Here is a 26,768-nt window from a genome sequence, read left to right as displayed (position 1 = left end):
CAAGTATAAATCAGCCTACAATTGTATTGGCTTGAGGATGTTGAAGTGCTTTAAGGACGACTGCACAGTGGTCTTTGTGATGATGAATGGTTAGGAAGAAGATTGGTAGGTGATAAGCGATCTGAGAAATACTAACCTAAGCTTAAAGAATCTTGATTATCCGAGTCTGTAAATTGAATGCTGAGTCTTGTCTTTATTGCTGTCTTGAGGTCTTCAAGAACTTGCTTGTCATAAAGTTCTGTGTCTGTTGGAACATGATGGTGCAAGGAACATGGGGGTTTTTGTTGTACACATGGAGGAGGGGAGATCAAGTTGTGTGATGGTGATTTTGGGAGCCAAGACTTGGAACTCTTTGAGAACTTAGAATAAATAACTGGAAGAGTCATGATTGTGCTGGTCACAGGCATTGAGAGAGAGGTATGATGACAACAACCAGTGGCCTGCCAATCAGGGCCTGCCCCACTGACAGTCGGATTTAGTCAGCCGAAAGCCACATGCCCGAGGTAGCACTGTACATCACTACACAGCGGATCCTTGCAGGATAGCGTACATTCCATGATGCTACAGTAATGTATAGTGATATGTAGTGCCATACACCAAGTGCATAGAGCTCTTGAACCATTGATATAGATATATTACTTTAACACAATTGAAAAAACTACTACGGCTCGGAGTTTGAGATAGCATAGTAGAAGTCCTTGTCAATGTATTTGTTCAAGAAGAACGTCTGAGCAAAATGAGCACTATTTTCCGCTGTTAGACGTGAATCGGCAACATGGCCAAAGCGGGGGATAATGTGATCCAGAGAACGAAGTTGATCTAGTGGGAGGATGTCACCAAAAGGAGTCCCTGCTGATCGCATTGCACACTTTAAAACATGCACTTGCGTTGTGTGTTCTAGTAAGTTGCCATGTCGCTGAGGCATGACATCCAACCGTTGAACATACATAAGGAAATGCGCAGCCCAAGAGGCACTACTACTAGTTCCTTGTGGAGGAAGTGGTTGCATGATAAGGTGCACCTCAACAACAGCATGGCCTGCAAGTTGCTCAGACGTCAAACTTGGACATAATATACAAATGAACATTTGAAAAACGTACCTTTAAGCCCACTAGTGGGCCATTGTTCACATCTGGTGTCATCAACAGCGAAAATAGCAGCACCGTAGTGGCCATGCTTCCAAGTTGCGCTCGGGGGAGATGCATTGACTGTGAGAGCAGGAGGAATGATCGATGGGGTATGGTATGATGCCTGCTGCACACGCACTTTGAACCAGACCATAAGGTCGTCAAATGGAAGAGGTGCATGGGACAGTGCTCGGTGTTGTCCTCCCAGCAAGTGGAATTTCTGAGCCATAGTACCCTCTCGTTGAATATAGTCAGCGAGTGCTCCCCGCAAGTCGGGTAGAGATAGTTTTTCAGCAATGACATCGACTGGTATGCATCATATGGAAGGATCAAAATTGAGGTGAATTGCTGTTGCACCGACCACAAATGTGCGGAGAGGTCTGGCTGCTTTGATGTCCAAAGAGACTTGCTCTGCCTTTCTGAAAAAATTGGTCACAACACGCTTCGGCCCCCAGAGATCATCCAAAACTGTCTGCAAATGAGCTTCATCAATATATGCCAGTGGACCTTCATCCAAGTCATGATGTTCAGAATCAGTGTCCATCATTCGAGACGAGGAAGCAGAGGCTTCAAGTTGTGATTGTGATTCTGACCGAGCGATTATTGATGTCGTGATCTGAAAGTTTCAACACTTTTCTTGGCGATCAAGAAACCGGCATATTTGAGCATCATAATTGATGTTGTTGGTGGAATCTGCAGAATCCTTGATAAGGGTGATGTGAGCATACTCGGTGGTGTCGGCAGACCACTGCAAGAGAGAACCGACTTGACATATACTGGGCACGACACTCTGCATCAACTCCAGTTTGGGTATATGCCAGTTGTCGAGGACCTGTTTGCTCTTGGCACCTCGACGCACGCCGCAAGCAATTATATCTTGCTTGTGTTCGTGGAATTCCGCGAGGGCGCCAAGAATCTTTTGACAATGTTCTTGATTGATCGTTGTTGCCTGTGATAAGTAGCAAAAATCCATCAGCGTGCGAATAGCTATGACAACGCCATGGGGGGCTGCATCTGCAATGAGAGCAACAATATAATGTTGCATGTCACGCTGGGCTCTTCCAGTGACTTGTTTAAGCTTTGAAATACCGCAATGGAAGCATCGGAACATCGTGAGTGGTTGTAAAACAGAGAAGCAAAAGTCTAGTTCCTGCTCGCCAACAGCTGCAAGACACCACTTAACATCGTGATCATGGAACTCACAGTGCCAGTGATGCAGGGATTCTGGAGTCAAAAACAGATATGGATCTGCAAGTGGCCAATCACGCCAGAATGGCTGGGCCACACCGCTCAGGCGGAAGGTGGCACATGCATTGAAGTAGCCTTCAACGTCAAGGGGATCACAATTGATGCTTGAAAGCTGGCTGAGAGTTGTTTTAGCTGTTCGAGCCTGGGGGGTGTTGGAAGGTGTCTCCGAAATTTTCAGACATAGCCATAGTTACTGGCAAAGTCTTTCCTCGAACACATGCGAGCATGCATGCCTCGGGTGTATCGACAATGTACGAGGCTAAGGGGGTAAAACAATATCTGAGGTTTCCAAGTGGGTCTGACATCATCTGCCCGATGTGTGCAGCTTGCTTGAGCAGCTCCAGCACAATATCTAGACATTGGTGGACCAAGCGGGCTTCGAGAACACTCTGCATCTGCTTCACCAGATGCAAAAATTCCGCAATTGGAAGCAGCGCTGTCAGGAGGAAAGCATGTGAGGATGCCTTATTTCGAGTCGCCATCTTGATATTGGCAAGGCTGATCAAGAGCGGGTGAGCAACACGTCCACCAGTCATGTTGGTAATGTTGGTTTTATCGGAGGAAAGTATGATGCCTAACAATGTCGCACCATCCAGAAGTTGTGACTATGACAGGGTGTGAGAGTTAGCAAGATGAGCTTGAAGATCATTGATACTGTAGAGTACATACCTGCATTGACCATGCTGTGTCCCCCGTCACCCATTCACTGTAAATTCATACTGTATGTTCCGCTGTATCATACACACGTTGAGGTGTGAGATCTATTTTGTTTGCAAAGAGCAGGTGGCTAAAAAGCGATTCGATGCAATCCAACGGATCACGCCAGTAAAGATGTAGAGGCTTCTTTGTTGGGTGAGTCGTCGAGATGACGCAGTACTGCCACTTCAGAACAGAAGGCAGCAGCTCAGAACGCCCACGTAACTCCTTGGCGGTATGAAAGGAGAGGGGCAATGCTTTCACCTTAGAAGAAATCAGCACTTGTGACAGCAACACGCTCACTAACTCAAGACGTACTAGTTCCAGCCCCAGGAACTCGTCTATGGCTGCCATACTTAATGACGAGCACAGGAGAAAACTGCTGAGCTCCCAATCCTGACGGGACACGAATGGATAGTACAAATTGTCTTCGCGATGTACTGCATAGGGATCCATGTTAAACCTATCTAGAAAGGTCTGGCCGCGCCGATATACCTTCGCAGCATCCCTGAAGTGCTCGACGTAAGGCTTCTCTGAAGCTTGGCTGCCCAAAGGCTCTTTAACGGACCCTGGCAGGTCATTCTCCAAGCCCGCTGTGCCTCCGTCATCACCGTAGAAATAGTCCGAGTCACTCATGCCGCAGTGAGCATCCACCTTTTCCCCCGTTAGGGAATCTTGAAAAGGACTTGGTGTTCTGGAATGACGAGGGTCAGATGACGACTCAGATGAGTCAGGAGTTGCGTGCTGGTCCATCAACTGTGAGTTTTGCAAAATTTGCGCTGCACTCTCAAGCTGATCAATCCATCGTAGGCAGGATGTAAGGGGCTGGCTCAGGTGTCGCAAAACTGCCTGAGCACTCTTAAATTGTTTCAAACAATTAGGGCAGTGGGCTGTCATTGAGTAGGGACGGAGGTAACTACTAGTACTACATCTGAGTCAGCTGCTGAAGTGTACTAGTACTAGTATGTGATTGGTATGTAACGTTAATGCACCAGTATGACTCGGACTCGGATACTACTACTACTTAGTACTTAGTAATTAAACATCGTACAGCCACATTTAACTTCGATTTGCAGGTTCGATTTCTCTGTCATTCGTCTAGTCGTGTGCCACTACCATGGGCCGACAGAAAAAGCAATGAGTTGTCGAATCAGATGGCATCGACGACAATGAACCAGCGACGTCAGTCCAACCTCAGGCTCCCTGTCGCCGTACAAACCGACCTGGCGCTGGCACTGGAGGAAGAAATTCTCAGCTAGAGAAGATCGGGAATGCTATCCAGACTCCAGCCGGAGCACCTGGCAAATCGAAGGTTCGGAATGTTGTTGTTCCCGTTGATGAGCCCGAAAATGTGATGGCTCCGCTAGTGACAAAGAAGAAGGGGAGAGGAAAAGTGGCACCTCGCCAGCTTGAGAGGAACTTGAGTGTAATAGTAAGTACCCGCCTGGTCTGGTTCATTTCTCAGCACTAATATCTAGTATTCAGCAGGAGGCATCCGAGTCAGGCCCCACTGCCAGAGGTCCCACACTTGCTCTACACATCACGGACCAAGGAAGGTTTGGATTTCAGGATCGTCCAATTCCCTCAGCATATGTCGGTTCCAAACCGCTCCAGTCCCATCAAACAGAACTTCAGCCTGACTTGACGATACCTCCTGCCCAGCCCTACGTCCGAGTCCATGATCGCAGTACCTCTCAGGGTGCTTCTCGCAGTACTTCTCGTGGCGCTTCTCGCAGCATCTCTCATGGCACCTCTCTTCGTGACACTCAGGCTGATGGAATCAGAATTCCAGCCATCCAGCATCCCGTTGTTTCTCGTGACATTCCTCAGTCTGTCAACACTCATATTGTTTCTCACAAAGTTCCTCGGTCTGTCAGCGACCAATGCTCAGGCTCATCTATTCCCATCAACTCTGCCGTTCAGCGTGAGCCATCGACCACCATAACACCCCATCACACCGTTTCTCGTACTCCTCCTGCTTTTGGTTCCTCCACTAGCCAAAACATGTTTGTTGATGTAACTGAAGAAGGTAACGAAGAGGCGGATCATGATGAAGAAGTGGACGTTGAAGAGGATGACGTGTCTAACGAGGATGGAGATTTTGCAGGAGACGACATCGATAATGACAATATGGACTATGACTCGGAGCAGGATGTTCACGGGAGTGATGACATCATGCCAGACCCCTCAGACCACAATAATCAAACCTACCCTAGCAACAACCAAGTCAGACGCCCTGCGCAAGTACCTGATCGAGGTGCATATTTGCAGGACGAGGATTATGACGACACGGGAGTGGCCGACATGGACCGTGATCATCGGAACGATCGCACCACTAGCAGGAAGGGTAGAGACCAGAACATCAACGTAGCTCAGGCGCCAATGCGAGCGAGCCTGCAGAGCACTAACCAACAAGCTCCGGGTCATTCAGGCGCTCCAGCAGTAGTTGTAAGCACTCACCCATTTTGTCACTGTGTATTGACACCTTTTTCAGCCTAATATTGATTATGATGTCCTCCAGGCTCACCACACAAAAAACCGGCGGCCATGTTCTCCATCCCCATCGTATTTGAACAGCATACGAAATCGCCGCCCAAAGACTAAGCGTGCTCGCACGAGCAACTCCCTGTCAAGTGATGACTCTGATGACCAGCAGGACGACTTGGAAGATCTTGATGAGGTCAAGAATACTGGGAAGCGCCGCCGCACCAAGAAAGTAAAGGGTACTGCTACTAATCGCGATGCAACTAATGTTGGGTTCTACCCGCCACTCTGGCAAAAACTTCTTGACCATGCAAAGGCTAATTTCAGACTTCATCTCGCTATTTCCGTCCCGTTTCCCGACAAAGAGGAGTCCATCGGTAATACCGGAGTCTGTGGTGAAATGATTGCAGAAGCAATTGTACAATGGCAAGAGCAGAAACGCAAGCTTGAGAAAGGTATTTCCCCTTCTCTAACTACAATCTTACTACCCACTGACACGCCTACAAAGGTTTCTACCCTGAGTTCAAACCGGGGATGGCTACCGTGGTAGGTACTCTGAGCTGTTCTCACATATGTCACTAAGTCGTGTGGATTCAGGTTTTCAATGATGCCGCGACATTCCGCAGCAAGATCAAGCAGATCGTGCTTACCGTCGTTCCGATGACATATGATCTAGCACTCAGCGTCAGCGGGAACACAATTGATAGTGTCAAACTCAAGGCAACCGCTTTGCTAAAGAAAGCAATGTATTTGCACGGCCATCCTGATGCTGAGGTATGTTCTTCATCGTCTTCGATAATCAATTCTAAATATTTAGTAGGGCCGTGCATCTAACTTTGCGAATCTCATGGTCTGCATCATTTGCCATAGGTCATTTTATGACAACGGTTCCAAATCACTGAAGCAATTCGCCGAATTTCAGAAGATCATTCCGCCCCCAGCGCTCTTCCTCATCAGGACTATCGTGAGTGTTCCTGTAGCATGCTCACAGTGTGTTTACTGATTTCTACTAAGATTCGTAACGTGATTTATATCTACAGCAAATATGGCCAGGTAAATGGCACCAAGCAGACACCCATCGAGGATTCAGAGATTGCCTATGACCGCATTTCGACGTTGTTCAACCGCACGAACAGAGATGAGTATCACGGACCGAAACTACATCAAATGCTCAAAGCTTGGGCATTGGAAGGCATGTAAGTCTTTTTCGACAAAAGTAGCAGTATATTGACCATCGAGTTAGGAACACACATGGCGCTGGCCTTGGTACTAACGAAGGTGACGACAGCTGTTCTGAGTGGGACGTTGATTTGGATTAGTTTTATATACTTACTAGTACTACTACTACTACTATGTTTTGCAGCATCATTTGAATAGAATCATCATTGACTTTGGTATTAATCCACGTGCAAAATTCAGAATAATTGCTATATTAAAAGTACTGCTATGAAACACCATACGCCGCTGTATAACACTACATAGCAGGTTTGTACTACGCAGTGTCATACAGCGCTACAGTGTCACACAGCGCTACAGTGTTGTGCAGGGTTGTACGGTCCAGCAGTAGCTGTGCCGAACTGCACAGCATGACACATTCGAAGCACACGCTGTGGCTCGGCTGCACATGGGGGGACTTCCCTGTGAACCCTGTGTCACTGTGTGGCTATGTGCAGTGCCACATACCCCATTTGGGTTTTGCTGATGCTGGCTCTTCTTATACGGTGAGTGTGCCAGCAAGACTTTTGATGAAGACATATATACTTAAGAATGGAAAGATTGCCGACATTGACACATTGTCCATGTTCTCCATTTGGAGACACTCGCACTCAATGTGGTTCATTCTTCGGCCGTACTCTCCTTCTCCCCTTCGGCTCTGTCTCTCTCAGCCTTACACTCCTCGGATTCATTGGCTCTCAACACTTTTGTCGTGGAGCGAAATTATTTGTGAGTGGGAGATTGTTTTGTTTTGTTTTGTTGGTGGTTGTGAGATGCGGATATGTTCATTTGAGTATGTCGTGAGTCTATGTTCCACGCGATAGCGACCTATTTTGAAACCAACTTAATAATTGCCAGTATAGTCATAGCTCCAGAAGGGTTCACGCGAGTACTTGGCTTTGTACTGCCGTGTCGTATACTGCTTCAGTCTCTCGGTTCGCAATAAAATCCGACTTACACCCCCGAGCATTAATCTAGGGGCCTCCGCTTACCTTATCACTCAGTGTGTGACTCATCAGCGTAAAATTGATTCAACTTCTTGTTGGAGGAACACGGTAAAACGTCACGTGATGCGTGTCGCTTGAGATCAAGTTGGAAAATTTTGTTGTCTTTTCTTCAAACGCACTCAAGTCAAATTGCAGACCAGGCTTATCGATCACGCTGGTCTGCGCCAAAGTAGGGCGGACACAAACGCTTGCACATCTTAGTGCTTTTGCTTTTTCTCCCGCTTTCTCTAGGAGTTGAAAGCAGGCCGGTGGTTCATACAAACATCTCTTCCTTGTAACCACGCATAATACCAGTGTATGTATTTAACTGGATAATAACATTAATGGCCGCGGAACTACTGTGCTCACCGATTTTCATGTACTCTCAGAAGATGCCATCAGTGGATTACTTTGCCAGACTTTCGAGTACAATCAAGACAACTTTCCATCAACAGCCTTTGGTTGAACACTTCAACGACACACTCAGGTTACTTGTAGCATTCCAGCAATTTCCTCGCATAACCAGGCCGGCGCCAGACCTCATTGGCATTGGCGAGTGCGAGCGTGACTTGTCGGTCTTGATCGATATTATTTGTCTGCAGACGGGACTCGTCGACTGGTCAGCTAAACGTTAAAAAAAGTCCTTGATGTCACGACGAAGCCAGAAGTCGCTCTTGAAGCACCTTCAGAGCCGCATGGTTTGTGACTGCTTTTCTTGCGAGCTTTAGCAAGTCGTCAGGGTACAGTGGACTGTAGGCCGCAAGGCATTGCGTCATCGCAAACGGGGTTCCTGTTCGGGAAAGGCTGGTTTGGTGCGGGTTATCTTCCACCGCTGCTATGAAACGGGAGAGAGGACCGATGCTCTGTACAGTACAGCTGATCAATTATCAGCCAGAGAGTGTGGCGATCAACACGCCATGCGTGCTAATTTTACGCTTTTATTGCAAGATTAGAAACTCGCATTTCCTCTGTAAAGTCAAATATGACTATGTGATACATCATCGCAGAATTATGCACATGCTTGTGATTGCGTACTATGTATTGTTATACATGACTATCTGAAAATTTCCTGAGTTCTTTGATGGACTGTCTGAAGACATACTAGTACATGTAAATGGGTGAAACGATAATGGGAGGTACACATATACTGCGCTTGATCTGCGTACCCTCCTCGAATGATTTGCCGATAGCTATGTTCTACCTCACTTATATCCCTAAGGGAGTCAGACCAAAGCAATCCTATTCATCAACGTAGGCATACACAACAAGAGACACAGCAAAACGTAGTACATAGATGCAAAAACACTTTGAATAGCTCAGCGTCGGCATGCCTCTGCAAGCTCACGGTGGTACCTAGTGGCGAAAACTAGGCAATTTATTGGAGATTGGAGACGCGGTGCAATTGCCACTGCTGGCGGAGAGATCCTGGGGAGTAAGTCTCGAGTGTCACCTGTGAACGTACGTTATGAGCAAAAAGTTTTGGAAAAAATCCAACAACTTACTTCAGTGTGCCTCGCAGGAATGGATAACACCAGGTTCGCGTCCCCGAGAGTGTATCTAATGCTGTAGATTTGAGTCGTTAAATTAGCAAAAATAAGTTGCTGAGCACTGAGTCGGATTCTCACGTATAAGTATTATCCGCGTGTGGAACGAGATCAACGATAAACGCCTGCCTGGTGTAAACGACTGGTTCATCCGCATCCTGCCCACGTCTACATCAACCAACAAGCAAATGAATGAATGCCGATTTAGCATACCTGGTTCACAGCAGCAAAGAATCCATTTCCATTGTTGCCGTTGATAATGGACTGAATGGTGACAGTCTTGTTGGAGGACTCTGACGCGTACTGTTTCTTGATCACCCACTGGTAGATGTGATGTGTAAGAACTAGTCACAAGGCGGGTGCAAACGCATATAGATACCTGTTGAGCCGCGGTGTTATTGTTTGCGTAGCCTTGAATCTGGTTGCCTTCAATGGTATCACCGCCCTTCAGATCAAGCATGAGGTCTCTGCCAACGTTTTCGATAGTATACACTCCATCGATGGAAAAGGGCATTGTATAAGATGTAGGTCGCGAGTAGTACGATGATTCGATAGTGAGGAGAAGAATTGACAAAGGAAAAAGCAGAGAATGCTGGGCTTTTATACGAAGTATCCTAGGCTATTTTCGACAGATGAGGCCAAGATGAGGCAGCAATAACACTAGTCTTGTGGACCAGTGGCCTTATCTGAGAAGAAATGTAAGTCAGTGTGACAAGACATTGACAAGGCGTGCGTCTAAAAAGTCCTATCACATAAACGCGTTGTATCCTCCCCTGAGTCCCCTCGGAGCACAATTCTTGCGACGGTCTTGTGGGAAAGATGTTTCCGAGATTTGGGTCAGGTGGTCTTTGGATAAAATGCCCAAGACATAGCACCAATTTTGTGCAAGCTGCTGGAGCAGGAGGGTTCAATAAGAGCCTCACCTATAATAAGTATACATCACTTGAAAACATGCATAACAGTTCGCTGCTCAACTTGTCCGCAGTACTAGTGTATAGGTCAGACCAGTCAGGAGCCTAAGATACCAGAGGCCTGTCTTGTCGAGGACGCGACACGTAATCTTAGAAGCGCGTGGTATGTAAAGCTGGCTTGGTCCAGACTCGGTTGTCAATTAGGCTCGTGACCAGCCTGGCTTGCTGGTCGATCTCGGAGAAATTTAGCAGGCGGAGCACGGAGTTTGAATTTTAGCAGGTGCCGGTCGTGCCGCTAATGGTTGTTTGCGTGCAACACAAATCCTTCATTCACATCGTGTACATGTATACCTCTCCAACATCATAGCACATCGAGCAACTGTACTGGATATTGAACAGGGTGATAAAATGGTAATCCCCCATGGGAACAGGTGGTGTGGCCCATGCGGGAGCGACCACGGTGTCGATCGACTTCCGTACGGCCGTCACTCTCGTAAATTAGTTATGCGGACCCTTTCCTGATTTGGCCACCACTGTATCGGTCAAAAAACTAGCCCGAGCAAAACAGACATCTAGTAGACTAAAGGTGTAGAATGTTTCCCATGCGAAAGTTTGACCGACACGGTAGCGGCTAAATCAGGAAAGGTTTAGGGTCCGCGTAAGAGAGGACGGTCGTACGGCCGTAAGATCAAGTCGATCGACATTGACAACGACATTTTAGAATTGTCCAGGCCTCCCGCATGGGCCACACCACCTGTTCCCATCGGAGATTACATAACGTTAACCTTCCGAGTGCTGCATCTTGAGAGGCAGGCACCTTCGACACCCCACGGGTGTCGTCGCCACCGTCCCTTCTTTTCGTTTTCGAGTCCTTATCGCATCTTGGCTATATCGGCTACTCACCGGTAGCATTGTTTCTGTCTCGGACGACAAACATCGTGAATGATGTGAGAGTCAAGGGCCGTGTGTTTTGCCAAACGAATAGTACTAGTAGGTTGTCAAATGTGAATCTGGCATTTTCTTATTATCCAACTGAATATTCACAGCAGCAATTCCCAACTCATGAATAATCACAGCCTTCACGCCAGGTATATCGTTCTGCAGATTGTCGCATGACGCAAGGGCCTCGCACCAGTAGTAGTTACTAGTTAGCAACTTTTGCGCTCGTCCTGATAAATACGGACTCGCATCTTACTTCGTCGACTTAAGGCTATGTGTCTGCAGAGTCCAGACGGAACTCGTCGACTGGTCGGCTAAACATTTTAAAAAAGTCCTTGATGTCATGATGGCGTCTGTCTGAACGCTCCCTTCTCCGTTTGACGAGGTTCAGCAGAACATCGAAACAATCAGACAAGAAACCAGACACAGAAGTATGATGAGGGACGAGAACACGTACACCAGGATATCGATTTCGAGTATGATCCTACTCTTCAGGCACTGCTCCGAAATTTACAACTGATAAACAGAGACGAACGGAGCATAGGCAATAAACTCGCTGCCGCTGCCATCAAGAACTCGCGTAGCAAAGAATCTACATTCCTCCTCGCAGACCCTAACATCAGTCTTCTTGGACCAGCCACTTCCCATGGGAATGAGCCCTCCAAAGGAGCCAAGGCAGATGCAGAACCGAGGAAGAGGAATTATTGAGGCGGAAGGGGAAGGCGTGATTGTTTCTGTGACGATCATGTTCAAAACTTGTCTAAGACGTGCGCTGTACTGCAACTGTACGCTATGTTCAAGACTGGAATCTGCAGTTGGAGTAAGCATTTGGGAAGATAAATCGCAGTAGACGAGAATTGAATATACCTTCGCTCACGGAGGACCACATGTATGATCCCCAGTGTCTAATGTCATTCCTCTGTGTTCTCCTCTTCCTCTCCTTCATCGTCGACTTCGGTTTTTACAGATTTTTCTTTTCCAAGTTCTGCATTTCCTACCGCATCCCTCCAAGCAGTCAACTCTTCTCCGAGTTTTGTTCGAGCTTCTGCAATCGACGTTCGCAGAGATGTATAATATTTCTTTAGCTCCGAGTCCTCCTGAGATTCCAAGTCAGGTAGAGATGGGATAGGGAACCTATGAGTTGTCTCCTGCGAGAGGGAAGGAGGAGCTACCGCAGATGGCGGTGGGACAATTTTGTAAGTCACTGTGAGTTCCCTGGACTGAACATCCATTTGAACTGAATATATATATGGAAGCTTGTTGTAAGGTTGACGACTCGAATGCAACAACCCAATTGTTATCTTAGTAAGATCTTATCTTATCTTCCATGATCATCAAAACTTGCCCAAACAACGTGAAAGTTGTTTGGAAGTTGCTCTTTCTTCCTACTTGATGTTTCTCACCATGCTGTCCCCAATGCTCCTTGTTCAATAGCAGCGCAGGCTCTAGCTTATAAAGAGTCTGCGTTGTTTTTAGAGACTAACATCGTTTTTTTTTCAGCTAACATAGACACATAGAAGTTTCACGCCATCTTCTCTGGGATCATACTAGGGCGACTCGGATATAGATCTCATTGTGCACATAGACTCAGTGCACCAATACCCCTACTAGACTGTCTATCAAGGTTTCGTTAATCGGGCGATTTCGCTATAATCGACATCTATCCAACGTGTACCATACATATATCCTATCCAGACGAACAAATCATGACCTGCTTCCGCGCTCCAACTTCCTTTCTTCCACCACTCTCTATACTTTCCACCCATACCACCGCCTCTATACAAGATGCCCTGCAAGACTTGAAGGATCTTTACTTCGCCGCAGCACTTCCTCCGAAGAGGACGCTGCCAATAAATGCTGTACCTGCACTGAAGCAGGACATATCTGATACGGTACACGTACCTCGCCCAAAGCGGACGGGACGCTTAAATCATAGCGATGGCGTCCCGGATTCCGGTTATGCCTCTGAAGACGACGAGGCAGAAATGGAAGGAGATTTGGAAAGCGATGCTGAAGACTTGGACCCTGATGTCCTGCGTTCCAACGAGCTTGAACGAAGTTTTTCTATCAAATGGCTTACAGGCCTCATAAAGCGATCCGATATATGGACGCACGTACTCGATATCGCTCCAGAAGAAGACCACATACGTCTAGTCGTTATAGAGGAAGCAAGCAAGCTTCTTGCACGTTTTTCCAGTGATGATGAGCAGCAAGAAGATGCTCTCACGCGACAATTTATGTTTCCTTTTGGTGCTGGAGGCGAGCCCATCATGATCGAGCTGAATGATGCTCCACTCACAGCCACGGATCATACTTCCGTTGGTCTGCAAAGTTGGGCAAGCGCCATCATTTTCGCTGAACGCATCTGTACGAACCCTGCTCAGTATATGAGCATCCCACAAGGGGTTACTCCCTTGCGCGTTCTTGAACTAGGTGCAGGCACGGGACTTCTCAGCATCACTACCGCACGACTTCTCGATCGCATGGGAGTCGATGCCACAATCATGGCAACAGACTATCACTCTGCGGTCCTCGATAACTTACTGCAGAATGTGAAGACCAATAATGTCTCCGTTCAAATCGAGTCATTGGACTGGTCCAAACCACCTCCACTCGAGCCCTACGATGTTATCCTTGGTGCAGACGTGGTGTATCACCCTGAGCATGCCAAGTGGATCAAAAATTGCGTGGAGAAAGCGTTGAAGAAGGGAGGGGTGTTTTGGTTGATTATCGCAATGCGTTCGTCGGGGAGGCACGAAGGCTTGTGGGAAACTGTGGATGATGCATTTCCAGACGGAGGATGTGGCTTTCCGAGAAATGAAGGATGTGGTGGGGAAATGAAGCTGGCGGTGCTGCAAAAGGAGGATGTGGGGCGTCGCGAGGGAATTGGTCGTGCGGATGAGGTTAGGTACAGGTTATTTGAGATACGTTGGCTCCCATGTTGTTATTGCTGTTAACATTACAGGGCGAAACATCTACATTTGCACGTATCACTATTGAAGTACGAGATCGTAATTCAAATGACCCTTGCTCATCGTCACGGTAGGCCTTTTCAAGATGAAGGTGCTGTTCACAACAGGGACGAATACGAATGTGCCAAAAAAGCCGTTGACGTCGACGTTGCAGTTCAAGTTCTGCAGCGTAAGTCACTGACGTCCATGGTGTGCAAACAAGAAAAAGTATCCAAACTTGAAGTACAGCTGAGAGTTTATTCCAAGTCTTGAACCCGGTGAGCTGAATGTAGTTCCACCGTGACAGGCTCCTTATCTTCAACATTATCGCTATTTCCTTCCGCTTCGCCTCATGTAACATTGGACCCTCCCCCACGTCCACAATTACAATACATACTTCCACCCTGGTGGGCTCTACTGTGACAACGGCCTCCCCTACCACCAACTTGAAATCGTCGTTGTCAACATTGCAATGCCCTGGCGGTGCCTACTACTCCACCGAGTCTGACTCTTTGTTGTGGGAATGGCACACAACCTTACTTACAGACCTCTCTTATTGTAATGCATGGTAGTAAACGCCCGAAGGTGCTTGATAGTTGTTATTTGCGAGGCAGTTTTCCAATTTCGTGATGAGCCCTCCTATTGGACTAATCATCGATGATGATGACTTCACCAGCTCCCACAATAGTCCCACTTCCTCTAGAGCCTCTAGAAACACTCGGAACCATACTCCCACCGCCACCTGTGCGCCGGCGTCTGGCTGCACGTTGCTCCGCCTCCACAAGATCGATGTCCACCTCATTGGGAGTGCCGCGTGGACGTTTGCGCGTGGGCGGTGGTCGGGATAACTCGTCATCGGAGTCAGAGATGTCAATCGTCTCGGCGAGAACATTCGACGAGCTAGAGCCATGCGCAGGTTGACTGGTTGAGGTACGGGATTTGCCCTTACGTGATCCAGAAGCCTGAGTTGTAGAAGTTGAGATCGTGGGCGTGGATGTAGATGTAGATGTAGATGTAGATGTAGATGTAGATGTAGATGTGGGTGTATTGACCCGGGCAGAGGACGTAGATGTGGATGCAATGGGTGACGGTGCAGGCACAGATGCAGGTGATCGGGCATACAGCTCTGTCCACCTCCGGGCTGTGCGGTCGTGCTGCACGCGATTCCGGACATATTCGGTTGCGATCGAAGGAACTGTGTGCACACAAACCGATCGTAGTTCAGAAAAATAGGACATGAGCCTTGGATGAGGGAGCTTACCGAGAGGATCTTCTAAGAACAAAGAACATCGGTCAGCCGAGATAAACATACAGGGTGAAGTATGTGAGTCCAAGACAAGTACAGAAGGTACAATGAAAGGATCGAGATAAAAAATAGTACTTACGCGGATTAGGGTCGGTAAGGAGGGATGAGAGTGAGAGCATGACCTTAAAGAGCGACAACGCAGGTGACCAGTTCTGTTTGAGAATATCAATGCAAATGTTGCCCTTGTCCGATATATTCATGTGATATATCCGGGTTACAAAGGTGACCTTTGGCGCTGAGAAACTATCACAAAAATGATTTGTGAAGCTTGAACACGCCAGTTTGGGTATGGAGGGTGCTCACGGATAGTCGTTCGCCAGCTGAATATTAATATTGAATACGCCGCCTTCATACGGACTCCCTTGAGGTCCAGGTATGGTACCTGTCCAGCGAAAGAGGTTGTCGGTGGAGGGTGCGAGGGTGATGGAGCCTAGGTCCTCTTTCTTGGCATCTGCGACTTCCCTATGGATGCGCTTTACAGTCATCTGTAATGCTATCAATACAATTAGATACTTGATATCAGAGTTGCGACGCACGGCAGTTGAGGGAGCTGGAGGCATGTTGCTTGTGGAAGAGTGAGTTGAAATGAGTACTAAATACCAGTTGCTTGCACCCGGTTCCAAACATATATATAGCTGCACCCGCGTGGGATGTCACTGCCTTGTCTTGCGTGAGACTTGATGTGGGATGTAGCTCAGACAATTACCGGTACCAACCACTTGCCCACCACCATTGTTGTTTAAGCTTTAAGGCCACTGGTCACAACTCTATGGAACTCTGAACAACTCAGAATTTATTGTACAGAATATGCTGGACAGGAGTAAACCAATCTCAATAACATGACATCCAATATCAGTTCGACGCAGCCTCGCAATCTTCTTAACGACATAGATTCTACAATTCCATGCACATCCTATTTTCCTCATGCAGCCATAGATCTAGAAGAGGGCTTGGCAACGTCGATCACAAATTCGTTTTCATCCCGCTCGGAGCTCTGTGTGGTATCTCAGCCTCGCATACTCAAACAGATAAGATTTACAAACCTTGATGATCAAAATGTTTTCGTCATCGAAAGTAACATCTATCATGTTCGTGGCCGTCTCGATGCTATCCTCGTCCACAACCACCATGTAAGGAAGGCTTGTTATAATGTCTTCATTGAGTTGTCGGTGTTTGACTGTCGATGGTTCTGTAATAATGCTGCCACGAAAGTCTTTAGAAGCTGCAGCACGCGAAATGCGATACTTGTTGAAGTCGTACGTGCGCAGGCTATAAGATGTGCAGTCGTCATCATTTGGGGTAGCGTGGATTGCTCTACCACCGGCGACGTCTAATCGCAGGACGAAAAGGTTGTTAGGCACGGGGTCTACAATACATCGCGAACAGTTTGGACCCCATTCCTTCCAGGGCAAAACGTGGCTCTGACCCTCAGTATGTATGCCACTTTGGCAAGCAGCGAGGAGTTTGTATGTATCGATGATGAAGACAAGGCTGGGTGGACCGTCAACATTGAGAGCGATGAGCTGATTTTCAGCGTCCGGATAGAAGCGTATGTCCTGAGAAGTCATAGAACGACGGATATCCGGGCTGATAGTAACAAATGAAGAATGCCGTAGGAATGTTGCTTCTGGTTGAAAGGGTAGGACACACTCTGCTATGCGGACTGGGGGTTTCCCAAGGTCAGAAAATGAGAAGATGCTCAGTCTGCATGGTAGGCGGCCGCTCATTCTAGATGATACGATCAAGTGATCTCGGTTCACGATACAGCAGTCATCCATCTTGTCGTATGGTTCCTGTTCCCGATAGATACACTATAATCAGATGGTAAGTGCAATCGCTCAAATAAACGCGTACTGATCGTACCTTGAAGTCCTGTTTCTCTTGCCAGTTCCAGATCTGGATTCTTGCAGGACAGTGAGAATATTCATCGCAGAAGTTGGAGAGCACAATACGGTCTCCCCAGATGTTGAGCTTTATCTTTGTCTCGTCGATATGGCAGTTTGCTGAGATATGTGGCTTGAAGGAGGTCAGGATCTCACTGGCTGCCAAAGGGTGCGGCTCGCTTGTGCTAAGGGTCTCCAAGTAAATCCGGCAAGAAATTTCTGCCATGTGGTTCGGCTCCAGTATCACAAAAGCAAACAAATCTTGTGACGGATCCATGCAGACGCTGTGAACTCGGAAAGGAGTATCTTTGGGCATTGGGTAACTGGCTGCATTCCAACGCCTATATGACTGGGACTCCGAAGAGCCTGAGTCCAGCGCACGAATTTGCGCGATCTGGGGATAATCATCCCAGGTAGATAAATGTCCGAACGACATGGATACCTCGCCACCTGGCTGTAGAAATTGATCTACGATGGTAGGTTTAAACGCTCGCCAGGAACACATTTGGTTTCTTAGTATCTCCAAGCGTTCGGCGGGGGATGTTATTGCATCTGGCGCAGCAACCTCCACCATCTTTTGTGCTTCGAGTTCAATCGCATACTGCAGTGTAGAGGAGTTGTCAAGGACTTTGCGAAGGTAGCGACACGTCTGTGATATCAAGTATGATCAGTGAATCTATCTTCGATGTGAACCGATAAGACATCATACTGATGTACAGCTCAAGATCGATGGGGCGCGAAGGAAGGAGAACAAGTAACACAATATCTCCTCTGGAAGCGTGTGCAAACTCGATGCTGATTTTGTGAGAACCATGTCCTGTGAGAGTCCGAGAGTCGTACTGGCTGGACCGTCCTAAGCAAGAATATCATTCATCAATTGAACCATTAAATCAATTTACCCTGTTCGAACATAGACCAAGTCCCACGGGTTCAACGTGTTTCAGCTGTAGCACCGTTCTGCACGAAACTATTCCGTATGCAACATAGTGCTCCAGAAGATGCACACAACACCATACGTTAAATTGAATCCTCTTTTTATGTCAAATAGAACGCGGTTCAGAAGCACATACATAAGTTTTTTTCATTGAAGCGAAGCTGAATCTGTGCAAATAGAGACAAACTTACATATCACTTGAACACTTTGCCTCCCACGGTTTTGTCCTTTCACCCAAACCCCACCCCTCCTCTCCACAAACAATGTCTCAACCAGGAGGCGACATACAAGAGCGGATCGCTGCCGCACGTCGTGAGGCGGAAGTTCTGAAGGAGAAAATTCGGGCGAGTAGGGAGGCCTCAGCTGACACAAGCTGTATGTTATTTTGTCGTTCTTGCTAATTCATCCTTTTTGGACCGGTCGGTGACATGCTCTACAGTACGGGCTATGGCTGCCGAGGTCGACACTCTGCCTCGAATCGTCATGCGACCTCGGCGTTCACTCAAGGGTCATCTCGCAAAAATCTATGCTATGCATTGGGCCGCTGATCGTCGACATCTCGTCTCCGCATCACAGGATGGAAAGCTTATTGTATGGGACGCCTACACCACCAACAAAGTTCATGCCATCCCTCTTCGCTCAAGTTGGGTCATGACCTGCGCTTATTCACCATCAGGGAACTTTGTAGCATGTGGTGGTCTTGATAATATTTGTTCTATCTATAACCTTAACAGCAGAGAAGCCAATGGTGTCAGAGGTGGGCGCGAATTGAGCGCTCATTCTGGTTATCTCAGTTGCTGTCGTTTTATCAACGACAGACAAATCGTCACTAGCTCCGGTGATATGACTTGTATGCTTTGGGATATTGAAGCTGGTGTGAGAGTGGTTGAGTTCAGTGATCACACTGGGGATGTCATGAGGTATGGTTCTTGCTGTACAATCACTCTATCGCTCGCTCATACCACGTAGCTTGTCGCTCGGTCCAAATCAGAATGTTTTCGTCTCTGGTGCTTGTGATGCAACCGCCAAACTGTGGGACATCCGCAGTGGTCGTGCAACCCAGACGTTCACAGGTCACGAGTCAGATATCAACGCTGTCCAGTAGGTTGATGGTTTCTATGTAGTAATGCAGGGCACTCATTGTTGTTTAGATTCTTCCCAAATGGCGATGCATTTGCCACAGGATCGGACGATGCTTCATGCCGGCTTTTCGATATACGTGCGGATCGTGAATTGAACAGCTTCACGCACGACAACATTCTTTGTGGTATCACTTCCGTCGCATTCTCAATCTCTGGCCGCATTCTCTTCGGTGGCTATGACGATTGGACATGCAATGTGTGGGACACTCTACGAGGCGAGCGCGTGGGTGTTTTGACTGGACATGAAAACAGAGTCAGCTGTTTGGGTGTAAGTGTGGATGGGATGGCTCTTTGCACTGGTAGTTGGGATAGCACTCTCAGGGTACGTTTCATCATTTTCTCAGGGCGATGAGGATTTGACGAATTACTACAGGTTTGGGCATAATGGAAACTGTGGACTATCTCTTTCGTCATCTTGCTATATCCTCTATGCTCACCTGCGTGCGGCGCTTGCGACGTACGCCTTCGAGTCGGTCCTTACTCATCATTAGTTTCATGCTCGCTGGTATACATATATTGTCTCGTATCAGGTCATCTGCTGCTACCCAGATATTATTCCTTGATGTTTTTTTTTTCTCCTCAACCGTATTTAGTGATGAATTCAAATCGTCATCCAAACTGGTGTCAGGTCGAACGTTTGTTGCTGCACTAGTCCGTGTTTGTTCGAGATGACGTATACTGACGTGATTGATCCAGCTGCAGCACTCAATTTGAGGATGGCTGCGAAGGCGCTTGGCAGGCCACCTTATGGGCCATGGTTTGTGTCCTCGGATCTCCAGTTATTCTACAGACTCATGCATTGTCTCTCTGTAGCTCAGCAGAAGAAGGATGCGGCGATGGGTGACCGCGTTCAGCATCGATGGCTTCCGATGCCCTACCGACTAATCTTGGACCGCCTCTTTCCGAGTCAGTCATCTACTATAACAGCTCTTTCTTGAAGCCGTGGCCTCGGGGTATGTTCCCAAAGGGTACTCACTTCTATCCAAGACCGAAACAGCAGCCTACTGAGTTTGTTAGTTCCCCAAGTCGCCTGAGAAGAAGGATTTACAACAGGCACTCCAATATATCTTGCATGCCGGCTGGGTCTCATCGACTGTCGCAGGGACTATGGCTTACTGCAGGTGCTCACTTGGATGTAGCCGCCCAATCGAATTGAAGCAGTCATAGAGCATAAAACAAGCAACAATTCTGCAATTAAGGCCGCAGTGTGATGAGCACCGGCGATTTCACCGGAGCCATGCAAGGTTCAAGGTTATGATGTCACGGTGCATTGTCGAGTCTGATGACTCCATTGTTGAAACGACTGAAATACACATAGCGACACAGTCAATGGACGGCATTCGAAAGAACTCGACCATCTCCGCCGCGAATGCTAACTTGAAACACAAATCAGAAGATTCTTACCCTCGTTATTTTACATGACACGTCAATTTTGGCTTCTGTCGTTCGTCTCGAGGAGCTCGATTAGATCGGTGTGTTGACAATTCCAATAACGGCGTCGTCAAATTCATGAATTTTTTTTCAAGGATACGAGAAATGCTGAATTGCTCCAGACCACACGTGCGCGATATATCAGTTTCTTGACAGATTTGTTCAGGCAGCCCAACAACGTCCGAGTCGGCAATGCTGGCGTTCGGGCAAGCTAGAGGCACTCAGGATCGCGCCGAGGAGCTCAAGTTTAGGCGCTCTAAGCTTGAGCATATAGCCATGTACCTGTCCATCCTCTTGTGCTCAGGCGTATAGAGTCCAACGTGCTATGGATTGTGACATCCACTCGTTGTCTTCGAAGTTCAGGCAAAGTTCAGGCAAGTCAGCATTTTGGAAGACCACCTCGAGCCTCGCACAACAGCACTCCACGCCAAGAACAACCTCGTAACCGTTTCATGATGTGGGACTTTCACAAGTTAAGTAATCTTGCTTCATCATTTTCGCGCACTGTTCCGACTGTATTGCGAAACTCGACACAAGCGCATGTTTTAAGAGCCTGCATTATTGGTATCGTGTGAGTGCTGAGCGCCACTTAAGATCGAAATGATCTTTGTAGGTGAAGTGGCAGTTTAGTTAAAGTTTCGGCGCTGTCTCGTGCAGCTTTGATTTGTATTGAAGAACGAATAAGAAGCGGCGGTGAAGAACCCAATAATAAGAAAAAGCCCCTCATGATCATGGCCTGGGCCAGCGGAGAAACGTTTTTTTTTACATCCTGTCTGTTGGGGCCTAGCCCTATGATGCCGTATCGTACTTGTATCATATTTGTTTACGTAATCTATGTATAGTACAATGGTCCAAATCTGCCTCCGACGTGGAAAAGTCCGGCGGAGAGCAACGGCAAAGCTGGTAGCTATCAGACGGCACGTCGGACATTGAAAATATGCCAAACGACGCATCCTATCCTCTTCAGTCTCCTTTGGGGTGTCGCATCTTAAAACGTTCGTTCTAGTCTTTTCGTACAGGCGATCTTGAGCATTGTTCTCATTCTTTCGTTCAGCAGGTACTTGATATAATTGCATTCAATGGCGCGGTCCGATCTCGAAAGTTTCGTCTCGTTGGCGTGTGAATGCGAGGTAATTACAGTACTAATTGGAAATGGTGCACCGTGCGCGTTGCATCGTTGACATCTGGCTGACGGCTCTTTCAAGATGCGGCGATGGACTCGGATGGAGATATTTGTTGAGACGTGTCCTGTGCGAAGTTGGAATATGAGTGAGCCGTGTTTTGGTTTTGTTCGCAAACTTCGGAGTCTTGGGCGAAGCTGATTGATCGATGGAGTGAACCATCGTATAGCACAGGGCCTTGCGCATGATGTTACAGGCTTCAAAGCATCAATGTTGAAATTTCCAACGTTGAACGTTGAACGTTGAAGCTTGAATCGTTAGTGACGCTACCTCAGTGCCGTTTTGCTTTGTGGTAGGCTCTGATACCTCTTTCGCTCGTTAGGAATGATGCAGTTAGGGCTCGCCTGCTTGACGACTCCCTTTCTGCCGCTGCTTTCTTCGCCTCCACATCCGCTACTTCGTTTCCTGGTATGCCCTCATACCCCGGAGTCCATCTGATTCTGTGTTTCCTATCGGCTCGGTCTAGGAGCAGTCTTCCGAGGTCCCTGTGGAAATGATCTATCGGATAATGACGCGGCTGCGAGTGAAAGGCTGCCGTTGCGTGAATTGCAGCTTGGTTGTCAACATCCAGTGCCATGGTTCTTCTCCTGCCTGCTCCCTCTTCCCTCAGAAGCTGTACCGCCAGTATCATTCCTACTACTTCCACGTCATACGAAACATCATCCCGTCATCAAAGCGAGAACATGGCACATTATGCGGTGAGCTTGCGGGTTTATCTGGTTATTAACAACCTACATTACGGAAGGTTCAATACTATCTACGGCCTATTCGTGATGGACCTCATTGGTTTCACGCTTCCGTTATTATTTGGGACAAATGATTATATCCAAATTGTGAGGGCCATTATAGATCGATCCCTACTAGTCACTAAGTTGTAGGGGGTGGAATTACCCCATTATGCTCTCTTTATTATGGTAAACGTTTCAGACTTCCCCGTCATGCTGTGCGCAGTTTGTCATGCTTTCACGTGTTTCTCCAAGCATGATAGTACTGCAATCGTTCAGGTTTTCCCCAAACTCGTGACACCTCGTGATTGGGTTGAGAACTACTTAGATCTGACTTTCCTATGGTCCGTATAAAAGTGCTCTCATTCTTAGCATATCTTTCTACTCATGATACATAACTCTCGGGCTTAGACATGTCATTTTCTCCTCTGAGACCACGTTCGACGCTACTCCATTTTGTTAGGCTTACGCAGACTCGGACTGTGACTTGCTCCTCATTTCATGCTGGTGTCATTGGGAACCGGCACATGTCCCAGGGTATCACCCGGGACTCCATGAGGGGGAAATCTGTTGATATTGAGGTATGAACAGTGATTTTGATTCTGATTTTGATTTACAACTGTTCACGAAGCCCTCCCGACTCACTGTCACGAAAACAATGAGCCCGAAGGAGCTGCCTCCCTCTAAGAGCCTTATCTTCGGAGAGACATTCGTGAGTCATCTTGTCGTGTTGTTTGTGTGTTGTATTTCATCGTGATCCTAGTCAGATCATATGCTGAGAATCCCCTGGACTGACGCTACTGGCTGGGGGGCACCCAGCATTGTACCTTGTAAGATCCTTGGCTTTCTCAATATTTTTTACTAATATGATCTTTTGTGTATCCTAGTCAGCACTATCAATCTGTCCCCTGGCACTACTATGCTTCATTATGCCCAATCTTTATTTGAGGGCATGAAAGCCTACAGGCACGCAGATGATGCCGTGACCTTATTCCGGCCTGAAATGAACATGAAACGCATGAACACCAGCGCACAGCGGCTATTGCTTCCCGTACGCCTTATTGTGTCCCTTCTAAAAAGAGCATAATTCACTTCTCGCAATAGACATTCAGAGGCGATGCGCTTATTGAATGTATCAAGGCATTGGTCGCCGTTGACCGTAGATGGATACCTAAGGAGCCCGGGCACAGTCTTTACATCAGACCCACGTTGAGTGAGTATCATAATCCTTCTTGAGGACACAAATACTGAGGACAATGGCGGTACAGTTGCCACGAATAGCACGTTAGCTATTGCTCCCCCAAAAGAGGCACTACTGTTTGTGATCACCTGCCCTGTAGGACCATATTACCCTCAAGGGTTCAAGCCTGTGCCATTATATGGCACTACGGAGTATACTCGCGCAGCGCCCGAAGGTTTGCATCACTAATCGCTCCACCGCTCAATAATGTCATTTGCCTACAGGCATCGGTGCATATAAGCTTTCCGCGAACTACGGCCCCTGTATCATCGCACAAAAATGTGCAGCGAATTGGGGCTACACACAGAACTTGTGGTTACATGGTCCCGAGCACTGGCTCACGGAAGCGGGCATGATGAACTTGTTTGTTGTTATCAAGGACAGCGGTGGTGGTAAGCATTTACCTTGGCGGTGTTTCCATCATATTGAATCCATCACCCTCGCAGTGACCGAGCTTATCACGCCTCCTCTCGACGGAATGATTCTCCCGGGTGTCACTCGCGATTCTGTGTTAGCGCTTGCGCGTAACCACGTTTCTGGTGTTAAGCGCCTCCGAGGTCTTCCTGATACCGTCAAAGTCTCGGAGCGTCCCATCAACATGGGCGAGATTATCCAATCCTCGAAAGAGGGTCGACTAGTTGAGTTATTTGGTACCGGCACGGCGGCTATTATCACACCTGTCGAGAGAATTGGATACAACGGAGGTGATATCATGATACCAACGGGTGAAGACGGTATGGGTCCTGTCTCGAGGCCGCTTTGGACAGAGCTGGTGGGTATCCAGATGGGAGCTGTCAAAAGCGACTGGAACCACGTGGTATCGAAGTAGTGCGGACGTTGTTCATACCGGGCGTGCTGCCTTGGTTAGAAACCTAGAACCTATTAAACCTGATTCGTACAACCGATGTTAACTTCGTAAATTATCCAGTTAAATGCAGTAACATGTCTATATCGATTCTCGTGCCTTAAACTTGCGCAGAAAGCAACATGGGTAAAGATGCTGAATTTCTTTTTCTTTTTCCACAGTTATGGGACCCCGCCCAATTTATGCGCCCTGCATGCATGCACCCCATTCGTGGTCGCATGATTAGACTAGCCTAACACTAATACGGTGCAGGGATTATAGAGTTTTGCATTATGAAAGATCTACCTTTGCCAAGGGATGTGAGTGTCACAAACAAGATTCTCTTTGACTCGATAACGTGTACGCACATTACTCGTCAACGTGTCTTCCTAGACACGGTGTGAACGAAGATATTTTGGCGGTACCATGATAATTCTACGATAATGAGATTACCCAAGCTCATCGATAATTGTCACCACGGACCTTGAATCGAATCCATGATGTCATCAGAAGCTCTTGTACATTGTTCAGCTGCTGCTTCACAATCGGCAATGCCAAATCTCCAGCACTTGCCTATGTTTTCCGGCTAATGGGTCCTTCGGAACTTGATTGTCCGGGTACCATCTACGACATAATTCCTGCAGGACATAAATAAGTTGACATTTGCCGTTTTTTGTGTTAGATTTCACTTTTATTGATGACACATCTTCGGAAACATGCATTGGCCGCTGTCTTCATGATCACAGACAATTGACTCACCAACAATCCTAGTACGATGTCGAATGAAGTTTTGCATGCGTGAGGAGGATAGACTGCTTACCGGTAATGAAGCCAGTCGATAACTTCAGGCATTTCCTCCACCAAGAATGACCGGTCTGCATGGACCGAGTTTCCAGCTAAAACTGCAGTCCGTCTTTGCGGCACCCATTTCTTGATGTACTCCAAAACAGCTTTTGAAACATGTTCTCTTGTGTGAGGCGATGTCATGCAGGCTTGCGTTAGACCAGACTGAATGATCATTTCGCTAACTGTCAAGTAAGTACTTAGTAATGCATTGAGGACGAGCCTTTCCATGTTGAACTCTGCACCACTCGTCCATACTGACCGTTCTCAGTATTCGAGGTTTGTTGTGTCACTATGGATTGCTCACGAATTCAAAAGTGCCTCGTCAGTCCTGATAACGAACTGGATGCCTCGTTCATCGACAAGCTCCAGGTTACCATTCGTGATCAGTACCTGGACGTAAGGTAAATTTCGATCACTGCTAATTCACCGGTTTAAAGCACTCACTGCAATTTCCAAGATCTTACCCTTTCTAGGATCGAGTCCGGTCATTTCGCAGTCAATCCAAACCATGGGACCTGAGCTGAAATCAAGTGGCGTTTGGGGTGACATTTTAAGCGAGCGGAATTGGAGGTTTTGAAAAGAACTTTGTGAGAGACAGAGCCGCCGAAGTAGAGATAATCGATGCGTTAGTGCTGTTTGTCGAAGCATACAACAGCCTGTGAGTAAAAATCACGAACAAGTCCTACCCAAAAAGGTTCGAGACTCCTTTTGCTCATATCCATTGTTCATGATATGTTAACTCAAAGTTTGCTCCTGTGGGTCCATCATCGATTATCGATGGCTATCGTCGCCCGAACTCTCGGAAACCTTTGTATGTGAAAGGTCAAAATTTTCCCTTGAGCCTTAGTGTCGACTATTGCTAATAATGTCGACCAAGGACAATGGCAATCATTGATAGTCATATACAAAGCGCACATCTGTCATAGACAGCCTGTGACAACTTGCAACATAGGATACAAAGGATCATTCAAAGTTTAACTATCTCGCATTTGTGTCTTCATGGTGTTATTTTTCTTTTTGGCATAACCGTTTCAAACAGCTGGTTGTATTCATCGTGTCGGACATAATTGGTCTATTCGATACAAGGTAGCATCGTATCAGTGCCAGTGCCTATCTCCAATGTTTACGCTTCCAG

At 47.3% G+C, this 26,768-nt stretch overlaps 11 protein-coding genes across 11 annotated transcripts; 5 read left to right on the top strand and 6 right to left on the bottom strand.

The window, feature by feature from the left end:
• Positions 1-661: 661 nt before the first annotated feature.
• Positions 662-3,707, bottom strand: F5147DRAFT_773077 (uncharacterized protein; the record flags this gene model as incomplete). Its single annotated transcript, XM_041441415.1, has 8 exons — positions 662-1,038; positions 1,101-1,433; positions 1,485-1,694; positions 1,758-2,517; positions 2,570-2,980; positions 3,045-3,058; positions 3,122-3,335; positions 3,390-3,707. The coding sequence occupies 8 exons, from the start codon at positions 3,705-3,707 to the stop codon at positions 662-664; spliced, it is 2,637 nt and encodes an 878-aa protein (XP_041293348.1).
• Positions 3,708-3,796: 89 nt separating this feature from the next.
• F5147DRAFT_773076 (uncharacterized protein) lies at positions 3,797-6,874 on the top strand (the record flags this gene model as incomplete). The annotated part of the gene is made up of 10 exons (XM_041441414.1): positions 3,797-3,829; positions 3,882-3,888; positions 4,226-4,503; positions 4,560-5,519; positions 5,566-6,010; positions 6,064-6,101; positions 6,153-6,329; positions 6,376-6,519; positions 6,570-6,751; positions 6,799-6,874. The coding sequence occupies 10 exons, from the start codon at positions 3,797-3,799 to the stop codon at positions 6,872-6,874; spliced, it is 2,340 nt and encodes a 779-aa protein (XP_041293347.1).
• A 2,100-nt stretch (positions 6,875-8,974) lies between these two features.
• F5147DRAFT_153417 (uncharacterized protein) lies at positions 8,975-10,084 on the bottom strand. Its single transcript, XM_041428304.1, has 5 exons — positions 9,680-10,084; positions 9,514-9,621; positions 9,382-9,458; positions 9,259-9,319; positions 8,975-9,206 (listed from the first exon to the last, which is right to left on the bottom strand). Exons 1-5 carry the CDS (start codon positions 9,812-9,814, stop codon positions 9,132-9,134), a joined length of 456 nt encoding a protein of 151 aa, XP_041293346.1. The 5' UTR covers positions 9,815-10,084; the 3' UTR covers positions 8,975-9,131.
• A 1,495-nt stretch (positions 10,085-11,579) lies between these two features.
• On the top strand, positions 11,580-11,837 carry F5147DRAFT_533600 (uncharacterized protein; the record flags this gene model as incomplete). Its single annotated transcript, XM_041430119.1, has 2 exons — positions 11,580-11,626; positions 11,678-11,837. Coding segments are annotated over 2 exons (207 nt in total), but the record flags the coding sequence as incomplete, so codon positions are not given.
• A 224-nt stretch (positions 11,838-12,061) lies between these two features.
• On the bottom strand, positions 12,062-12,382 carry F5147DRAFT_575999 (uncharacterized protein; the record flags this gene model as incomplete). Its single annotated transcript, XM_041431298.1, has 1 exon — positions 12,062-12,382. The coding sequence occupies one exon, from the start codon at positions 12,380-12,382 to the stop codon at positions 12,062-12,064; it is 321 nt and encodes a 106-aa protein (XP_041293344.1).
• A 50-nt stretch (positions 12,383-12,432) lies between these two features.
• Positions 12,433-14,193, top strand: F5147DRAFT_692504 (S-adenosyl-L-methionine-dependent methyltransferase). The gene has a single exon (XM_041437196.1). It carries the CDS (start codon positions 12,857-12,859, stop codon positions 14,105-14,107), a length of 1,251 nt encoding a protein of 416 aa, XP_041293343.1. The 5' UTR covers positions 12,433-12,856; the 3' UTR covers positions 14,108-14,193.
• Positions 14,194-14,376: 183 nt separating this feature from the next.
• On the bottom strand, positions 14,377-16,163 carry F5147DRAFT_635253 (ubiquitin-conjugating enzyme/RWD-like protein). The gene is made up of 5 exons (XM_041432885.1): positions 15,944-16,163; positions 15,711-15,892; positions 15,487-15,650; positions 15,363-15,374; positions 14,377-15,296 (listed from the first exon to the last, which is right to left on the bottom strand). The coding sequence occupies exons 1-5, from the start codon at positions 15,965-15,967 to the stop codon at positions 14,749-14,751; spliced, it is 930 nt and encodes a 309-aa protein (XP_041293342.1). The 5' UTR covers positions 15,968-16,163; the 3' UTR covers positions 14,377-14,748.
• A 16-nt stretch (positions 16,164-16,179) lies between these two features.
• F5147DRAFT_760691 (uncharacterized protein) lies at positions 16,180-18,313 on the bottom strand. The gene is made up of 5 exons (XM_041440489.1): positions 18,201-18,313; positions 18,000-18,143; positions 17,271-17,939; positions 16,451-17,218; positions 16,180-16,401 (listed from the first exon to the last, which is right to left on the bottom strand). Exons 2-5 carry the CDS (start codon positions 18,102-18,104, stop codon positions 16,330-16,332), a joined length of 1,614 nt encoding a protein of 537 aa, XP_041293341.1. The 5' UTR covers positions 18,105-18,143; positions 18,201-18,313; the 3' UTR covers positions 16,180-16,329.
• Positions 18,314-18,421: 108 nt separating this feature from the next.
• Positions 18,422-19,984, top strand: F5147DRAFT_692497 (WD40-repeat-containing domain protein). The gene is made up of 5 exons (XM_041437195.1): positions 18,422-18,599; positions 18,664-19,144; positions 19,194-19,325; positions 19,376-19,688; positions 19,740-19,984. The coding sequence occupies exons 1-5, from the start codon at positions 18,488-18,490 to the stop codon at positions 19,749-19,751; spliced, it is 1,050 nt and encodes a 349-aa protein (XP_041293340.1). The 5' UTR covers positions 18,422-18,487; the 3' UTR covers positions 19,752-19,984.
• Positions 19,985-22,807: 2,823 nt separating this feature from the next.
• F5147DRAFT_153275 (aminotransferase) lies at positions 22,808-25,089 on the top strand. Its single transcript, XM_041428303.1, has 10 exons — positions 22,808-22,811; positions 22,857-23,047; positions 23,115-23,284; positions 23,335-23,415; positions 23,467-23,533; positions 23,591-23,754; positions 23,808-23,916; positions 23,972-24,118; positions 24,168-24,335; positions 24,390-25,089. The coding sequence occupies exons 3-10, from the start codon at positions 23,117-23,119 to the stop codon at positions 24,770-24,772; spliced, it is 1,287 nt and encodes a 428-aa protein (XP_041293339.1). The 5' UTR covers positions 22,808-22,811; positions 22,857-23,047; positions 23,115-23,116; the 3' UTR covers positions 24,773-25,089.
• F5147DRAFT_692488 (ribonuclease H-like domain-containing protein) lies at positions 24,880-26,322 on the bottom strand. Its single transcript, XM_041437194.1, has 10 exons — positions 26,078-26,322; positions 25,938-26,023; positions 25,854-25,887; positions 25,608-25,795; positions 25,547-25,554; positions 25,477-25,493; positions 25,361-25,425; positions 25,271-25,302; positions 25,156-25,222; positions 24,880-25,089 (listed from the first exon to the last, which is right to left on the bottom strand). Exons 1-9 carry the CDS (start codon positions 26,279-26,281, stop codon positions 25,164-25,166), a joined length of 693 nt encoding a protein of 230 aa, XP_041293338.1. The 5' UTR covers positions 26,282-26,322; the 3' UTR covers positions 24,880-25,089; positions 25,156-25,163.
• Positions 26,323-26,768: the final 446 nt, after the last annotated feature.

The sequence above is a fragment of the Suillus discolor genome (assembly GCF_016758755.1).
Source record: "Suillus discolor strain FC423 chromosome Unknown F5147scaffold_24, whole genome shotgun sequence".
Taxonomy (NCBI): domain Eukaryota; kingdom Fungi; phylum Basidiomycota; class Agaricomycetes; order Boletales; family Suillaceae; genus Suillus; species Suillus discolor.
The sequence above is the reverse complement of the archived record's forward strand: the minus strand, read 5'-3'. Positions and strand labels throughout refer to the sequence as shown.

Excerpts from the sequence above, each read along its gene's own strand:
- F5147DRAFT_153417 (XM_041428304.1), bottom strand. The coding sequence starts at position 9,814 with ATGCCCTTTTCCATCGATGGAGTGTATACTATCGAAAACGTTGGCAGA. Across the intron at positions 9,622-9,679 it reads ATAACACCGCGGCTCAACAG|TGGGTGATCAAGAAACAGTA; the intron begins GTATCTATATGC and ends CACATCTACCAG. Across the intron at positions 9,320-9,381 it reads CACGCGGATAATACTTATAC|CATTAGATACACTCTCGGGG; the intron begins GTGAGAATCCGA and ends TCAAATCTACAG.
- F5147DRAFT_692504 (XM_041437196.1), top strand. The coding sequence starts at position 12,857 with ATGACCTGCTTCCGCGCTCCAACTTCCTTTCTTCCACCACTCTCTATA.
- F5147DRAFT_635253 (XM_041432885.1), bottom strand. The coding sequence starts at position 15,967 with ATGCCTCCAGCTCCCTCAACTGCC. Across the intron at positions 15,893-15,943 it reads CTCCAGCTCCCTCAACTGCC|ATGACTGTAAAGCGCATCCA; the intron begins GTGCGTCGCAAC and ends ATAGCATTACAG. Across the intron at positions 15,651-15,710 it reads CAGCTGGCGAACGACTATCC|TTTCTCAGCGCCAAAGGTCA; the intron begins GTGAGCACCCTC and ends TTTTTGTGATAG.
- F5147DRAFT_760691 (XM_041440489.1), bottom strand. The coding sequence starts at position 18,104 with ATGGTTCTCACAAAATCAGCATCGAGTTTGCACACGCTTCCAGAGGAG. Across the intron at positions 17,219-17,270 it reads AAGAGAAACAGGACTTCAAG|TGTATCTATCGGGAACAGGA; the intron begins GTACGATCAGTA and ends ATCTGATTATAG. Across the intron at positions 16,402-16,450 it reads AAAACATTTTGATCATCAAG|AGCTCCGAGCGGGATGAAAA; the intron begins GTTTGTAAATCT and ends GATACCACACAG.
- F5147DRAFT_692497 (XM_041437195.1), top strand. The coding sequence starts at position 18,488 with ATGTCTCAACCAGGAGGCGACATACAAGAGCGGATCGCTGCCGCACGT. Across the intron at positions 19,145-19,193 it reads CACACTGGGGATGTCATGAG|CTTGTCGCTCGGTCCAAATC; the intron begins GTATGGTTCTTG and ends CATACCACGTAG. Across the intron at positions 19,326-19,375 it reads TCAGATATCAACGCTGTCCA|ATTCTTCCCAAATGGCGATG; the intron begins GTAGGTTGATGG and ends ATTGTTGTTTAG.
- F5147DRAFT_153275 (XM_041428303.1), top strand. The coding sequence starts at position 23,117 with ATGTCATTTTCTCCTCTGAGACCACGTTCGACGCTACTCCATTTTGTT. Across the intron at positions 23,416-23,466 it reads TTATCTTCGGAGAGACATTC|TCAGATCATATGCTGAGAAT; the intron begins GTGAGTCATCTT and ends TCGTGATCCTAG. Across the intron at positions 24,336-24,389 it reads TATCAAGGACAGCGGTGGTG|TGACCGAGCTTATCACGCCT; the intron begins GTAAGCATTTAC and ends TCACCCTCGCAG.
- F5147DRAFT_692488 (XM_041437194.1), bottom strand. The coding sequence starts at position 26,281 with ATGCTTCGACAAACAGCACTAACGCATCGATTATCTCTACTTCGGCGG. Across the intron at positions 26,024-26,077 it reads GTAAGATCTTGGAAATTGCA|GTACTGATCACGAATGGTAA; the intron begins GTGAGTGCTTTA and ends CCTTACGTCCAG. Across the intron at positions 25,888-25,937 it reads GACGAGGCACTTTTGAATTC|TATGGACGAGTGGTGCAGAG; the intron begins GTGAGCAATCCA and ends GAGAACGGTCAG.